General features: G+C 38.8%; 1 protein-coding gene across 1 annotated transcript; it reads right to left on the reverse strand.

Annotated features, from left to right (window-relative positions):
- Nucleotides 1-17,077: 17,077 nt before the first annotated feature.
- On the reverse strand, nt 17,078-17,795 carry LOC105394595 (calexcitin-1-like). The gene has a single exon (XM_038117294.2). The coding sequence runs from the start codon at nt 17,745-17,747 to the stop codon at nt 17,214-17,216; it is 534 nt and encodes a 177-aa protein (XP_037973222.1). The 5' UTR covers nt 17,748-17,795; the 3' UTR covers nt 17,078-17,213.
- Between the last annotated feature and the right edge of the window lie 274 nt (nt 17,796-18,069).

Genomic DNA, 18,069 nt, shown 5'->3' on the forward strand with positions numbered 1-18,069 from the left:
GTCGCGCCGCACACTGACTGCTTCCCTACTGCCTCACAGCGCTCACACTAGACAGGGAAGGGTGGAAACTCACTGCGGAAAATGCCAGCGAAAGAAAGAGACGCGAGACCGGAAAGCGTCTAGTTTCGCACGTGGTGCGGTGCGGTCAATGTTGCGATGCCGCTACGGTCATTGCCATACAGACGGCTGATTACAGTTTTTTTTATTATCCGATGCAGTGATTATGCGGATGTGCTTTCGGAATCGAAGTAAATTGGATTATCGACTTCCGTTAATGGAGTCGGTAGACTTGGTGAAAGCATGTAATGCAGTTGGTTTCATTGCTCATTGTACGGGTGTTTACGTTCAATTAATTAAATAAATTATTTAATTTAAATATAAAGTGATTTTAAAATAAGAGGAAACATAAAGTTGGGAGCATGTTTCCTGCGCTATGAATTCTAAAGGATGAAATGTGCGATAAAATAGCGCTGTATTTCCGTGTCGGTCCTTCATGGGACGTCTGCTACGGGCTACGGGCTACGAGCTCGCTACGAGACGCTACGACGCGCTACGCCGCCGCTACGAAAGTGCGGCATACGTTATAAACTTCAAACTTTTAAATTAAACTTACAGTTTTGAATTATTATAAATAAGTTAAGTGAATGTTTAACGCCGTGATACTCATACAGTTCATTATATTACCATGTTCATGTATGAGTGTTTATTAATGTTGAAGTGCTAGTAAAAATGGTAAGTTATCAAAAGTATGACTCTAGTCTAACGATTTGAAAAAAAAAAGTGTTTTAAAGGAGCAGGATCTGTTTGATCAGTGGCGCGAGTGACTACTCCGGGTCTCCCTGACCCTTCCCCCAGCAGCCTCCTCTGTTCCGGTGGAAAAAACATATATTACGTCGATAAAGATTACAGGGCTTTATATGTTTTTGTGATTTGTTAACCCAAAAATAATCTAAACAATTAACCTACTGAAACGTTTAAGTACTTAAATTATGAAAACATTATTTTAATTTAGAACTATCTAAGAGTGAAAAACTTCATCAAATTTAAAAATAGAAGATGTGATCTGTTCTTATAATATACCTACATATCAAAATAGAGAACACGCAATCGTTCTAAATTCAAAAAAATATCCGCGAACTTTTTATTTTTTCCTAACCGGCCTGCGTTGACTGGCGGCGGCGACGGCGGCGGCGACAATAGCTGGGTCGGACAGATATCGTGTGGTCGGAATTAAATTAATTAATTTGAATTATAAGTCCGCGGCGGCCTCCCCGGTGTCAGTCACTCTCATTCGGTCGCAGTGGATGGGACGGGAGGCTGTGCGTAGGTTTTTTAATGATAAAAATAAATAAATATGGATCTCTTGAATAACTTAAAATACAGGATGTTGCAAAAGGATGGATGATGAAAGAATGTTGAATCAACAAAAAAATATCTACGGTATTTTAAACTTAGTTTTGCAATACCCTGTATAAATAGAATGTGAGTTCAAAGAATAATATTGCTATTTGGATATAATTATGTAGACGAGTCATTATACCTACATACTGTATGCCAAAAGTATCTCTACTCGAGTACCTTCCACTCGTTTATGGGAATAACGAAACAGAGAACACAGAATACTGCAGTACTCACGAACTACTCATGTACTCGACCACTGAACACTCCTGCATATTAGGTCGCTTTTTATTAGGATTGTGCAATGTGGTTAAAAAATAGGTACAACGATACTTCACCTACTTTTGTTTCATTAATAGTTTCACCATTATTTTAAACTAGTTTAAAATTGCTGTGTTGGGTAGTGTATGATAAAAAAAACTTCATCGTCATTATAAGTGAAAGTGAAAACCAGGCAACGTTGTCGCCATCACGTTACAATGGTATCACTAATATGATACTTGATTGATATGTCCACTATTAGTCAGTACAAGCTAGGTATTATCCTAGCTTTTCTGGCTAGCTCACAGGACGCAATGATATGCGAGTCGAAATTATACAGACCACCTAATTTAACGAACTTATTGTTGTTTCAGCCCTGGCCAGCCCTAGCCAGAGAGGTCACTCTCTCAGACGAAAAACGAAGTTTCGAAGCGCCGCTGCGCGATCCACGACTCAATCTCGTTGTATTAAACGCATCGACTGCACGACAGATGTCGTTCGTTCGTTTTCGTCAGTATAGAGTGACCCCAGCCCTGGCCCAGGGCGGCCCGCGCTGACCCGCAAATGAACGCATCGCGTGCTCGCGCCCCATCGCTCAATATCGACCTGAGAGCGGACCCTTAACATGTACAGGGTGGATCTTGTAACAATAAAGAATGTTGCTTTGAGATTCTGTATGAAAAACATAGTCACATCATTAAAATTAAAATAAATAATAATTGACATTTACGAGACTTGACGATGATCATTTGAGTAATCCTACCATGATTTTTTTACAAAATCACCTCGCAGGTCAGTTATTTATGTTCGTCAATAGCTAACAATATACTCATAGCTGCAGTGCTGCACAATTTTTTACAATAATGAAGATCTTTAGTAATGCATATTTTTTTTTTTTAAGTCAACAAATCATTAAATTATATTAATCAATAAATATTCTCATCATTCATTCGTATATTTTTTACACTTATAAATTCAATATTGTTGTATGCGTAGAACATATTTGCATGTTTTTGACATCACCGTTTAATGTATAATTTTCCACCTAAGCAGACTCAGTTCATGTGTATACTTTTCAATTTAAGTTCAGTCGCATATTCGCACCAACCTTATTTCCTATCGAGGCGCAAATCGCATCAAACCAGCGGAAATAAAATCCTATTTAAACCCCACAGCGCAGACCTTTCAAAACCCATTAAATCTGTAGCTTTCGGCCCTAAAATCCGGAAAAGAAAAAACGGAACACCCTGTGCACTAGCCTACCTCTAAATTGCGGCTCTCGCGAACGTGCGACGGTTAAAAACGAATTATAAACGGAGCGCCCTGTAGCTGCGCCATTTGTCATGAAACCGCGCGCGGCGCACCCGCTATATAGAACGAGAGCTAGTACCTTCATACTATCAATTGTAATCATATTGCACTATAATCATTTCATTACATGGATGTGAAATAATAACTTCCGTGCCGTACAGTATTAATGGATGTACAATAATATCTAATACCGATAGAAGTTAACAGTTTGCTATGAAATAACGATCATCACTATAAAACTTAATACTAACGTTATTTTTTTGACCATTTGTCTAAGTAAGTCTCCTTTCCTGGTTTTTTATGACCAAATTGTATTCTATGGTCGTATGATTATTATGATAAATTATGTTTATTTAACATAACTTTTGTCTCAGTTTTGTAATTCCGCTCCTAGACTACCTTCTATAATAAGTTTGTTCTAATAATTTCCTATTTTTTCATTTCTCGAGTCGTTTTAACAATCACGATTAATGCGTTCAGTAATAGTTACATAAACCAGATTACTCCAGCGCTAAGTCATTTTTAATTACACGCCACAAAGCTAGTACCTCATGTATATGTATAATACTACATGTCTGTATGGGCATGCTACGTTACAGTGCTTTCACTTTAGCTGGACTTAACTTGTTTTATTCTACCGCTGATGCCGGCTGCCCTTACCACCACCGTTAGATTAGCTATCAACAATCCTTGAGCAGCTTACCTGTCAAACATGTGTCAAATCCATACAAAAGATGACAATAATTTTTTCGTAGAACAAAAGTTGTTCAGGATGACGAGCTGAGTCACCCCCTGCTTCTGACTACTATACCACTTTTGCAACACCCTGTATATCAATGTCACGAACTTCATCTACAAGGTACAGGCTACAGTGCACGGCCTGGTACTGCAGGTGCCTTTATCCGGCATTTTTTCAACGAAGTTTGTTGAAATTCTTTTAGTTTTTCCGCTATACGGTATTAAGATTAACTTTTGGTGGAACGTTTTTAGAGGGGTACACTACATAATTCCGAATTACTTTTTTACGAATATGAAAATAACGATTTTTTAAATTTCGAATTTCATACTTCCGAATAATTCACAATCCCGAATTTTAAGTTTCTGAATAATGAAAATCACGAATAGTTTATAAACGAAATTTCAAAGAACATATTTATTAAAATGACGAAAGTAAATTTTCCGAATATTATTATTTCGATGTTTCAAAAGTACGATTTTTTATTTTATCGAATTGTTAAAATTACGAATCCCGAAGTTTTAATATTCCGAAAATACAAATTCCCAAATGTTTCTTAGTTAATAAGAAATGGTTATATATTATGAATAGTGGGTTAATTAACAGCATAATCCGTATAAAAACAATATTTTTTAAGCTATATTATGTGAAACGCTCCGCTCCGCTTCGCTGCGCTCCGCTTTGTTTTTCGATATCTATGTGCACATAACACGCTCCTCCTCGCTTTGCTCGTCGTCGCACCTATGTTTAGGTTTAGGTCCTAAGGTTTTTAAGTTTAAACACCATAAAAATCCTAGCAATTGTTTTGCTCTATATTTGAAACGCTCCGCTCCGCTTCGCTACGCTCCGCTTTGTTTTTCGATATCTATGTGCACCTAACACGCTTCTCCTCGCTTTGCTCGTCGTCGCACCTATCTTTTGGTTTTGGTTCTAAAGTTTTAAAGACGATTATGTTTTTTTTTCAAAATCACGAATTATGATATTTCCGATCGGGTATTTGACTTTTTTGTGATTATAATAAATCGGTATTTTATTTTTCGTATATTAAAATAATCGTATTTTTTAACATTCGTATATTTAACAATCGTAATAACAATATTCGTGATTATAATATTCGAAATTATAATTTTCGTGATTATTATAATTCGGTATTTAAAAAAATCGGTATTGCAATATTTCGTAAATTACATATTCGGGGTTATCAAATTCGGAAAAAAGTTTTTCGGAATATTTGGGTGTTCCCTTTTTAGAGCCGTTTTAATCAGTTTAAATTATGAACCTTCTCCTTAACGAGACGATCACAATATACTAGCTGGTTTGACAGCTTTGTTTGGTAATGAATAAAAATTTTTTTTTTTTAATCTGTAGCATAAGCAGTAAGCACGTCATAACGCCAAAATACGACACACCAGTTATTTAAGGGTGCGGCTGACAAATTGTCACCCATCGCAAAACTTAATATGCAGCCAATAATACCCAGAAAAAAATTAAATGTAAAAAAAAGCTTTAAGTATCATAAATACTAATAAAAGCTGACAGTAAATTCATGAACCGCCCAATCAGACACCGCACCTCCATACACCATTCAGTTCCCACGCTCGAGTTGGAAGAGTCGAGTTTCCTGAAACCTGTAAAATGCATTACGTCGGTAAATCTCAATCGGCGAGATTCAGCTGGCACCCGGCCAAGTCCAAGACTTCAGACCCTCAGTCTGGTATGGAATGTCTGATGGGTGAAGTGCCGTCTTTCAGGCTTCCACAATGAGCCTTCTTGAGGGACGACATGTACATACCATCCACCTATACGAATCCTGAAGATTCAGTGACTAATACTAATCTATCTGCTGAATAAATTTACTACAGTGACAAACCCGATGCTATAGATCTAGTGTTTGTAAGCTACAGGCTAAATAGACAGTTGAACCTAGGCCCCTATCGAAAAATTGTTTTGACAACGATTTTCGGATTCAAAATGTTACTTTGTTTTCACTTCGCGATAGCCTCCTTATATCGTGTCACATATCACTAACACTGAATAAACATTTACAGAAGAAATCTTATTTCCAAGGAGTGTCTGATGCTGAGTACTCAGACTTCCTCATCCATCCAATACACGTGTCGTTTGTTTCAAAAAAGTCTCAAACGACCATCAATTGACTCTACCAACTTCTAATAGCAGAATGACCAGTTCACGAGAGTTTAAGTAGTGTACTAGCTATATTAGCAGACTCGGGCGCAGGTCTTCGATACAACATCTAAATGGCTTTTGTGAGCTCAATTGCGCGGCTTAAGATATTTCGTAACGCTTGTTGCGGTTACTGAAACTATTGACCCACTTGTGCGATTAGAAGTTACGCTATTAGTGCTATTAACTGACCACGTAAAGAGAGAAATTATACCAATAATTGATTAAAAAATTCACGTTTAGTACACGCTCAAAACTTTATAACAAAACGACCGTCCTGATATACAACTAAACAGCATGCAGAAGACTTCGCAGAAACCGACTGAACTCGCCAAAAATATATAAGAGTACCATCCCATTTACAATATAAAATAAAGTAATATACCTAATTACCTACCTAGATGCATGGGACTTCAAATGGCCTAGATATGAAAACCATACAAAAATGTCGCAGATTCCTAACGCTCTAGGAACACCCTGTATTGCGTTAAAGCACAAATTGGAGTGTCTAACCAGCTAGAGCACCAAAATGTTTATGGTATGTATCTAGTCCGCGCAAAAATGTTGACCATAACCATTTCGTTCCGTTTCTGTAGAATTGATTTAGGGTTACTAGCCCGTGCCAATCGCCCTTTAGCTCTAGAATGAGCCATAAAAGAAAACTGCAAGTTGTAAACTGTTCACAATTTTCAGTTTTTAATTGAGCTTCGTACGTGTAGCGGAGCCGCCATGGTGCAAACTGCTGAGTCGGAAACCAAACCGCTAGCATGTAGGTGCAAAGCATAGGTTCGCTTTTGCATTTATAAAACTGCGTTGTTTTGTTTAGTTAGACAGTATTGTATGGTTAATACCATACCTATTCATACCGTAGAGGTATCCTTTTATATTGCATCTGGATAACTAGACACACATGTGAGATTTCAAAATAAATCCTCACATAAACAAATAAAAAGCGACACCAAATCCAATAACTCTTGCTTTCAAATCTGTCTGTTCCACCTCAACCCCCTTCACGTAAGAATTTAATATTAGCCAATAACAGTAATGCGTGACGTCACCCGACACCGAGGTTACCTCAGGGGCGCGCGGCCTGACACATGTCAGTCAACGTTCGTCACGCGTAGCGAGAGGACGTCCCATACTTACAGATCAAATTGCGTTTAATTTTAGAGGTGGGGTCGGTTGGATTGCCGCGATACTATATTATATTGTTTTTGTTAGTTCCCGCCGCTTGGTCACTCGAATGGAACCTTTCGTCACAGACCCTTATAGTCAAACAAGAGCTGATGTATTTTACACCCTCCTGTGGTAATTTATTGGAATCACTTTCTACCATAACAATAGAAGGCAATATTTTTTCTTTATATAAATATACAGAGTGTTGCAAAATTGATATACTAAACCGAAACCTACATGTGCAGCATGGTATATCTAAGCCCGAAACTGAAATCAGAATTTGGAAATTCGCGAAAAAATATTTCATTTTCCATAGTAAAAAGTCACGTGACCAACAAAGTTTCTATGGAAAATGAATATTTTTTTTCGCGAATTTTTAAATTCTGATTTCAGTTTCGGGCTTAGATATAACATGCTGCACATGTAGGCTTTTTGCAACACCCTGTATTAAGCTTCATTATGGTTGCCTCATTCAAATTTACATGAACGATTTCTTAAAAGGTGTTTGCGGAAGACTATTTGGCCTCGAAACCTCAACCTCTGCCCCAAAACCCGCTAAAATAAACACAGCCATAGATAAACTTTCGTTCGGATATTAAAGTTTGATTAGAAGAGGTTTTTCCGCGCCATTTCCTAATTGGCCACCATCTTTATCTTCCATTTAGGCCCTTTCATTAGGGAAAGAGAAATTTTATTATATTTCGGGTATTCAGTAATTAGGGCAAATATTGGTTTTGCTTTTTTTCTCTTCAGCCGAGTTCAGCCTCAGTAAACTCAAGTATCCGAATACGTATAAACCTACTTATTTAAATTGTAGTGTAATATTTGAAGATAAACAGCAAGAAACAATCATACGTCCTGAAAGGGTAAACATTATCAATCTACGACGTCACAACGCATGTAAACAGACCGAGTAACCCACAGTTTGTGTTGCACACAATTTGAACTGGGCCGGCGGCGGGAGCCAGGGGCGTTCGCGGACGCATCACCCACTAGGTGATGAAGTCATCATCATCATCACCGACTGTGATGATAATGGTCAGCCTGCTTCGATTCACGCAAAAGTCGAGTCAAGAAGGTCGAGTACCTTATCTACATAAGGTATACCTACTTGATTATCGAAGCTATTGGGGCTGCAAGTCTGCAATATTTTATACAATGTCAATTTGAAGGATGTAGGTACATACACACGAGTTTTTTTTCTATTAAGTCATGTCATGAATTTGTGTTGGAATACAAAAATCATACTCTTCGGTGAACAACTGTACATGCTGATCTCGGACTAACCCAAATGTAAGAATTTTTATCAAGCTTTACGATTATTAGATTTATTAGCGTATCAATGATCGCTTGTGCTTGCACCACAGCCTGCCCCCGTGCGGGGCCGAGCCTCCGTTATAAATTGTAGTCATTTTTCAGCTGTCATAGCGCACTTATACATCAACACGACTAAAATATTCCTACTGAGCCTTAGATGCAATGTGAATAAAGTTCAAATTGCTTTGCTAAACCAGCAAGAAGTTTCAGCGTTGCAAATGAACATAGTTTGATTATAGGCGTCTGAAGACACCCGCTGAAGTGGAATATTCTTTCAGGAATATTAGAGAACCATTTTAATTTACTGTGGCGAATAGTAGAGGTTTAGGTAATTTGCAATGAAAAAATATGGAATGCTAAATCAGGTACCTTCCTACTCCTTTTTAATGAATTCGAAAAATCACCTTCATAACAATAACTGGTGGAGTGCGGATATTGTATACCCTGGTTTTCCGCTTGTGAATAGATATAGAAAAACAATAGACCCGGCATCCTCAACCCGCGTCAGACGGCTTCAGCAGATATTAGACGCGGCGCCCTGCGTCAGCAGTCAAATGCAATTTTTACGTCGACGATATGATCGACTCTATTGGTTCAAGTCATGAGAGAATGTTTATAGCTGAGTTAGTATAATATTATGAGTCGCAACGAAACTTATCATGGTCAGCTCTAAGTTTAACTCAATTATTTACAAAGTGTGTTTATAGTTATTAAGTAGAGACGTATAAATGTATACGGAGCGTGGAAGGCCCTTCAGGACACTGAACGACAACCTCAGAGAGTTTATACGTTAAATGGGGAACGCAGAAATATTGAATTATATACAGGGTGTTGCAAAAAGGGTATACTAAGCCGAAACCTACATGTGCAGCATGGTATATCTAAGTCATTCTCCATAGTAAAAAGTCTCGTGACCAAGAAATTTTCTATGAAAAAGGATTAAAAAAAACGCGAATTTTGAAATTCCGATTTTAGTTCCGGGTTTTAGATAAACCATGCTGTACATGTAGGTTTCGGCTTAGTATACCCTTTATGCAACATCCTGTACATAGTCATGCTGCTCTTTCTAAAACTCTGCGTATTTATTACTGCGTAAAGGCTGATTCACACACTGTTTAGTGCGAGAGTTATTTATTTATTTATTTATTTATGGTTTCTTGTGAAATGTTCAAACTTTCCTCTCTCGTCGATGGCTTGTGCCTCAAGTCTATTGTTCGGCAATAACCGACCCGTCTCCGCCTCTGCCTTCAAATCGGAATGTTGCTGATGTGTTGGTTGTACTCTATTTTACCTTTTTTTATTATTATTGTAGATAACTACTTGCTTATTTGTTTGTGTTATTTGGCTGTTTGGCGCACTGACCTAATAATTGTTTTCCAAATAGGGTAATTTAAAATTCCTAAAGTCTCTAGGTTCTACTTAAATATGTATAAATACTTTTCCACGGCCATTACCTAATACCCTAAGTGATAGTACCAACTCTTGGTTTATTTGGTATATCTGGTTTAATCTCTTAACCAAGCTCCAATAAATAGCTTTCCAAGCTTTAAACACAGATTCACTCGTGACTCGTGATGCCTTTGTACTCAGGTCATTCCTAACAACAGATAAATTTGTACATGTTAAGATTTATTTAACGTGATAACTGATAAATAATTAGGTACTAATTAAATAAATTAGTAACATTTTAAATTGCACAGTAAATAAACATGTGAAAAACACCATTTTGGACAGATTCAGTTGAATTTCACCGTGTCGTCCGTTCATCGCTGAACTTAAACTTCGAATACAGTAATCTTTCTTTTTTTTAAAAAAGGAAAGTTTCCTTTTATCAGAATAAGCTATCAAGGATTTAAGGGGGAAGTACCTTAAAACCTCCAGGGCCCATTCGTTTTTTCCATCCTATATAATAATTAAATTCTGAGTCAGACTGAGACGTATCATACTTATCCCTTAATTATGATACATATCTATAGGGAATGAACTATGCCTAGGTTTAGTAGCAAGCCCTGCCGGCTGAGTGAACACACGCTCCTCAGCGGGAGCAGCTCACAGGACGTGCCGACCTAGGCTACCTAGAATGACCTGAAAATGCTAGATTTCTAAACGGTCATTCTACTAAGTTACGGCCGTTTCAAAGGCTCTTTACAGAACTATGCTCTGCTCTTTGGGTAGCTAACGACTATTAATAGCTATTACTAGGTTTTGGTAGCTAATGATGTAATGAGTATTAGAGATACTGCTGAGTTAATCTACGATTAAACGATTTAGGTGGGTTCCTAACATTATGTAGCATAGCTTCCTAATCCCTACTATAGAGGTTTAGAGCCAATTTCTCCATAGTGGTTGACTTTTGACACATCTGTCAAAACTCAAGAATTTTATATGGAGATAACGTATGATTGATGAACCAAATCCTGGTGGGATTATATAAATATTGAGAAACTGGGTCTTTTTATTTCAATAAATAATCATATTTTATGCCTACTTCCATTTTTATATTTTTTTCTTTAAAGTATCCGCTTGGCTGGCAGGTTAGACATAAACATAAACAACTGACTACCTAATAGCCCCGGCTGAGATTCGGACTCGAGAGTTTCGGTACAAGAACCAAAGCTATACTATAACTACTGCACCATCCACTCGTATAATGTAAGATACTCATATGAAGACATGTATATATTTTTGTTTTCCAACTCCAATGCATTATGTTATGAAGCTATGACGTCAGCTGTTCGACTGCATCCAACCATCCACTTACACATGATATCGCAATTTCATAAAGACACGGCGCGGAGCTGTCAAAACTGACACGTGTTTCTGTCAAACTGTCAGCTGTCAATAAATGTTGCAGCTCGGCTGTTAGGGGTGCATAATTGTAAACAACATGAACGAGATATTTAGCAGTGTGGAGTAAATTGTTGCTCCGGTGTGATGCGGGTTGGGGTTGTGTGTGATAGATCGTTTTGTTGCGGTTTAGTTCATTTTATTTTTGATTTGAGTTTTGTTGAGATGAAAATATTTTTCACTAAGGGTGTAAGGGTGGCTTGTACCTAACATTTAATCGAATGAAAAACTATAAAATGCAGTTTTGCTTATCAAACCAAGTTAGGTAGGTACTAGGTACTTACCTACATAGAAATCTTCGCATTAAATCGTTTTGTATGCCTGAATAATTATAAGTAAGTAAGTACGAATTATCTTAATGAACGAAATATTGACTTAAGCTTTTATCGAATCAATTAAGTATAACAAAATTAAAACACCGATTCAATAAACATAAGTTTTTCAATGTATTTTAGCTAACAATTTTAGAAAGAAATATTTGATTGCGTCTACGACCGAACATTTCCATTAGATCGCCTGAAGTAACGTCATTAGTGAAGCATGTCATTTTCAATAAACCGAACTGAAGGAAAAACTATGGAGAAAACGAAAACCACTAAACCACCGGCGGCGGCGTAATCAGTCGCGCCCTTTGATCCCGCCGCCGCCGCCGCCGCCGCGCCGGCTTCAAAGGAATCGTCGACCAATTACAGCGCAGCTTTGAGATCGAACCGCCGCCGACGGATTGGCTGATTAGGAGGCCTCGCGCTTCAGTTTCAGGCAGCTGAAGAAACTGGGTGAAGTGGAGATGGTGAGAGGACTCAGCATATGTTGTGAAGTATCCATGTATGAAATAGATGTACGAATGACTTATGATTGCTTTGCTGTAGAGGTAGGTTCATTGTATTGTAAACTACCTATATGCTGGCTGTGTCATAAAAGTAAAATTAAGTAAGTAAGTACGTGTTAAGAGATTTAAGAGACTCATCCATTACAATTAAATCTATGAAATTTAATAGTTTTAATGTTTATTTATAATTTTTTTTTAATTATTATGGTGAGATTATTTTTCATTGCAATATTATTGTACCTTATCGAATTTAATCCAAAATACCTACCAATTTTTTATTTTTAATGTCATGATTAATGGTTTATATTTGGGAACAAATAAAGGCTTTTTATTTATTATTTATTAAGTACGTGTTACATCCTCTCTACACTCAATCCTGAAAAAGGTATTGTAACGACTCGACTCTCAGAACATAAAGCGCGCTACCACACACCATGTTTTTACACTCGGTGCCCACTACTACAACAACTGTACCGACCGCCCCGCGCCCCGCTCTTGGGCCTGGGTCTCCTATTTACGCCGAGGGGCGCGTCCAGCGTCACGCCGTAGGCCGCGTCACAATGCTCACTATAGAAATGTACTGATGTGGTCTCCCTTACACGCCGACGTTGGCGCGTAGACGTAGTGAGCATCATGACGCGGCCTAGGGCGTGGCGCTGGACGCGACCTACGGCGCGTAATAGGAGACCCGGGCCTTATTCCCGTCCGTCCATCCGTCTTGCACGACGCCCGGGCGGGCGCGCGTCAACGAACGGGTCAATTTCCCCCCGTGTCACAGCGCCCGTTGCTGCAACACCAGGGATCTGAGAAATAGTGGAGATGGTAGTTTTAAATCACCTAGGTATTTCGGCTCCGCTCCGTCTCGATTTCCAGAAATAACGTAGACTGCCACTTGCACAAAGTAGTAGTAAGTGCTATAAAATATTTCAATATGAGTTATTTTACTATATACTAACCTTAATAGGTACAAGTAGTTACTAGTTATTATTCTGTGGTACAAGTACAAGAAAACATTTTTTTTGAGAACTACCTCATCCAACTGTATTTCTCACATGAACGTGTCAATGCGGCTTGCAGGTGGGCACACGACGACGGCCGCACCGCGCGCAGGTGAGGCCTGCAGGGCTCTGTATACAGGTGTTGCAATGCAATGGAATTATAGTATAGACTGAAGGAATTAGGCCGTGTCCGCACCGCGAATATTTTTCCGCGCGGAATTAATTCGCAATTCTAATACTACAGGAGTAACCGCACTTGCAGAAAAAAAATCGCATTTGCGGCGTGAACACGAACAGGCAAACTTCGATCGCGGAATAAAATTCGCGCGATTTAATTCCGCGTGGATAAATATTCGCGGTGCGGACACTGTTTATCGTGAATTTTCATAAGTAATTCAAACAAACTGTGGCCAGAATCATGACTTGTGTGAACCCGTTTTAAGTAATTAAAAAAAACATATTTGTACCACAACCGAAAAAGGAAGGTTTAAAAAGTTTGGGGTGTGACTGGACTCTTCATATGGCCTCGTAGCCCGATATGACAGTATTGGCTTACACGAAAAGGGTTCTTCGAATTGTGTACAAAAATAAATCAGCAGATTTATATCTCATTCATGTTGTCAAGAATTATTTTGTTACAATATGACTAGACAGTTAGAAACACACTTTCCCTGCGGAACCCTGAACGGTTAAAAACCGTCCGTGCCGTCCGACTGACACATGACGTCAGTTAGTGTCCAAACTAGTTTTTTTTCGTCTGATACACGTGGCTTTTCAACGGGAAAACTCGTTCAGAACAGCGAGTAACGATATCGAACTGTAATGAAACCTGCACATCTACATTCAGAACGGTTCTACCTTTTTTGGCATAAGATTTATTTGCCTAATCTCGTATTGCATAGTAACGTTTGGTCAAAGTCTCGTTACGCCGAAAATCGTATGGCATAAATCTCGTTTAGTAAAAAGTTATTTCGCATAACATTGTTTAGCCTAATAATGGTATGGCCAAATCTTGAATAGCCTAATAATGCTATGGCATAGGTTTATACAAAGTAATAATATTCGTTTGGCTTTAACTTTGACGGAGCGTCTCCCTACATAGCGAAAACTGGTGCCTTGTATTGTTTCCGCTGTTTGGAAAACGCTCCGCTCCGCGACGCTGCGCCCCGCTTTGGTTTTGATGAACATGTGCACCTAACATGGTCCTCCTCGCTTTGCTCGTCGTCGCACCTATTTTTAGGTTTCGATCTCATGGGGTTTGTAATAATTATATTGGTCGTTAACTTTCGATTTTTTGATCATACAATATCGTGATTTTCGGGATGTAGGAGAAAAATACCACAATTTGTACATTTACTACATACTTAATATATTATTTATTAAGATAACATTAGGAGAAACAAGATTATACATTGGTATAGACGAACATAAATTTGAGCAAACGAAACTTAGGTGTTTAAAGATTGTGCCTAAAGATTTTTAGACGAAACGAGCCTTATGCCACATAAGTCTTGGCAAAGTGATGGTTCGGCCAAAAAAGTTTAGACCATACGAGTTATGCGAAATGAGTTTTGTTCAATAAAGATTATGCGAGATGAGCGGAACCCACATTCAGAACATCTAGATGTGTGATCCCACCAGCCCGCACTGGACTGCATAGTTGAAAATGGAAAGGCGTTTTAAACTTGTCAGCTACAAAAAGTAGAACCCGTATAAAGATTTATCAGGAAACTTCCCTCAAAAACGATGCCTTCACGACAAATAACACGTATCTAGTTGTCTCTACTTTCTTCCGACACTAGGAAATATGTTAAATACTAAAGTATCCTTATACGTCCCTCATTTTTGGGGGAAGCTGGGTTCAAAAAGGAAGGAAATAAATACCAAAAGTAGAGACCGGAATCAGTATTGTCCACAAGCTCATCATACTTTTAAATTACGGTTAATTTTATTGCCAACAAATAACAAAAGGCCCAATTCATACCTTTATTTTAAACCTACAGGATGCTTAACCTCTAGCAATTATTCTTTACTGAGACACGAGTAAACAACCGCCTAACATATACGAGTAAGATAAGGTACACTAAGGGACAAACTACTACTTAGATTTAAAAATGTGATCTCTCTAAATTACGAATTAACTACGAGTATAATAATTCTAAACAACAAAATTTCCCCTGGGACTGAATTTTTTTTTTTAATTTAGGACTAATGAACCGGATAGTGATAAAAAGCATTTGTGACTGCCTCTGTGGTCTAGTGGTAGAAGCTTCGCTTCATGACCCAGGGGTCCCGGGTTCGATTCTCGGGTGGGACCAGGTTCTAAGTTTGGTTAGGACATAGAAGGCTAATCACCTGATGTCCGAAACAGTGAAACAATCCATGCTGTCGGATGGGCATGTAAAACAGTCGGTCCTGTGCCTAGCTCTCTCCAGTCGTGTCGGTCAATCCGTCCCATTGGGCTATGAGAGTGATGGAACAGAGAGTGCTCCTGTGTACTGCGCACACACTTGGGCACTATAATCTACTCCTGCGTAGATGGCTGATCTCAATTGAGATTGGCCGCCGTGGTCGGAATTCGGCTAGGAGGACATATTTGCAAATATTATAGTATCGTAAAGATCTATCATTAAATTTTACCTAACCATTCGCGACAGTACACCGGTACTAGGAGTGGATGAAACAGAAGAGGTTGTTCAGAAGTCGCATTAAGAGAGATTTCAACAACGATTACGCATAATAACTGAGGTAATAAATATCCGGGCGGCGCAGGTAACCCCTCCTTGGGGCGAGCCGCGGGGCAAGGCTCAAGCTGAAGGTGATACAATAAAAGAAAAACTGTTTATACAGGTTGATGCAAAAAGGGTATAGGTACTAAGCCGGTATACTAAAAAAAAATTCTCCATAGTAAAAAGCACGTGACCAACTAAGTTTCTATGGAAAATAATTATTTTTTTCGCGAATTTTGAAATTCTGATTTCAGATTCGGGCTTAGATATAACATGCTGTACATGCTGGTTTCGGCTTAACACCCTTTTTGCAACACCCTGTATATATGAAATTAATTACAGATAAGTACATGATAATGTGAATCTGTAGAACTTATGTGATTTCTTTCTAAAAGTGTGGTAAGTACATATTTCATAGGTAATCAGTAGGAAAATATTTGATCATACTTATTGTGATAACAATAACGTATGTTTATAAAATGTTTAACTACGGAAAAACTACAATCACAAACTTTCCGTTAGTATATTCCTATGTTGCTTAGGTAAGTATAGATGCGAAAATGATATAGTAGAGAGAACCAATACCGATTGTAAAGGTATCAGGTTCTTTTCCGTGAAGGAACCATCAAGATGTATGTTAATTGCAGTTTGATCGGAATCATTAATTAAATGACATTAGGTTAGGACAAAGAAGGCTGATAACTTGATATCCGAGAGGTAAGATGATCCATTCTGTTTGAGGCTACACTTGTGAATATAGACTTGTGAAACAGCACTTTCTAATTTGCTCCTAAATCGCTTTCAGCTTATGGCTTGAGTGCAAAAAATAGCCACATAATAAGAGGGTCAAGATGGTAATTTACCTGGTAATTAGCAGTCGTTATTTCAACAAAAATGTCCGCTTCATTTTAACAGGGAATTTTATTTTATTTATGTTTACCACTTCGCGTAACGAGGGTGTCTAATTTTAGGCCGTTTTCATTATTTGCTTTAATAATTCATATTTTTTGGCTGTTTAAATCCTTTAAAATGTTCCTTATCAGAATTATCAAAAAAGGCTTTGTTTTAGCAAATATTTACATACGTCTTACTTACATTCCTACCAAAACTAAATAGGCATTATGTAAGCTCTAGATAAGAGATATGGTTCTATGGGACTTATGTTATTATATTTTTGTAATGTTATTTCATCTTATTTCAAGACCATGGAGATTTGTACCGTAGGAGGGTCAGCCTAATACGTTAATAGCTTAGCACGTTCCCGACTAATTAACAAAATGAAATACCAAAATAAATTAATCATAGGAATTTATTAAAATTACCATCCATCAACAAAAGCCATCAAAAATAAATAACAAATATCACAACATTCCGAGTCATTCCCAGTCACTGCTCGTCCCAATTTGAAATCCTAGTCGCGTGTCCACTTAGAAGGAAGACTTGCCGAAGATGGAGTTTCCAGCCGCGTTCACATCCTCGGAGGTGAAGTACTCCTTCCAGAGCGCCTGGAACTCGGCCCAGGACACGTTGGCCTTGCCCTTCGACATCTTCTGGAAGGCGGCCTTGGACTCGTCGACGCTGAGGCCGTAGGCCGCGTAGACCGTGGAGAACTCATCGCCGTCGATGGCACCGTCGGCGCTGGCGTCCTCCAGATCGAAGATGAACTTGGCGTAGGCGTTCTGCCAGTCGGCGTCTGTAGACTTCTCCCACACGGCGACCCACTCGTCGAAGTTCACCTGCCCGTCGTTGTTGGCGTCTGCGCTGGAGAGCCCGGCCCAGATCTTGTTCAGGACGGCCTCAGCGTCCTTGTAGCTGGCGTCTCCGGCCTTCCAGCCTCGGACGGCGGCGGCCTTCACCACGGCGGCCTCGAAGTCCTTCTTGTCGACGGAGCCGCTGCGGTCCACGTCGAAGAAGACGTTGAACACGTGCTGGAGCTTCTTCTTCCTGAAGTCGGAGACCATTTTGATGCTTGTGTTGTGGCTGATTGGTACACAATGTGGTTTCGGCGGCGGTCCGTTCATTTATAGTGGGTTTGAATGTTGACTCTGGTTATCACAGATTGCGGTATCAGAGTTTGTGGGATTGACGCGGTGCACAATCACTTTCTTTATCTCTCTGCAATGCAGCTTGATGATTCAAATTAGTTAAGTCTGATGAGATAAGGAATTAAATTTGGCTGGTTTTTAGCACTGAATTTACTTTCTTGTTTGTTTGATTCTTCCTGAGATTATTGGATTATATTGAAAGTCAGAGAGAGTTACCTAGAAAACGGGTGTGCAGATA

This window comes from Plutella xylostella, chromosome 3 (genome assembly GCF_932276165.1).
Source record: "Plutella xylostella chromosome 3, ilPluXylo3.1, whole genome shotgun sequence".
In the NCBI taxonomy this organism is placed as follows: domain Eukaryota; kingdom Metazoa; phylum Arthropoda; class Insecta; order Lepidoptera; family Plutellidae; genus Plutella; species Plutella xylostella.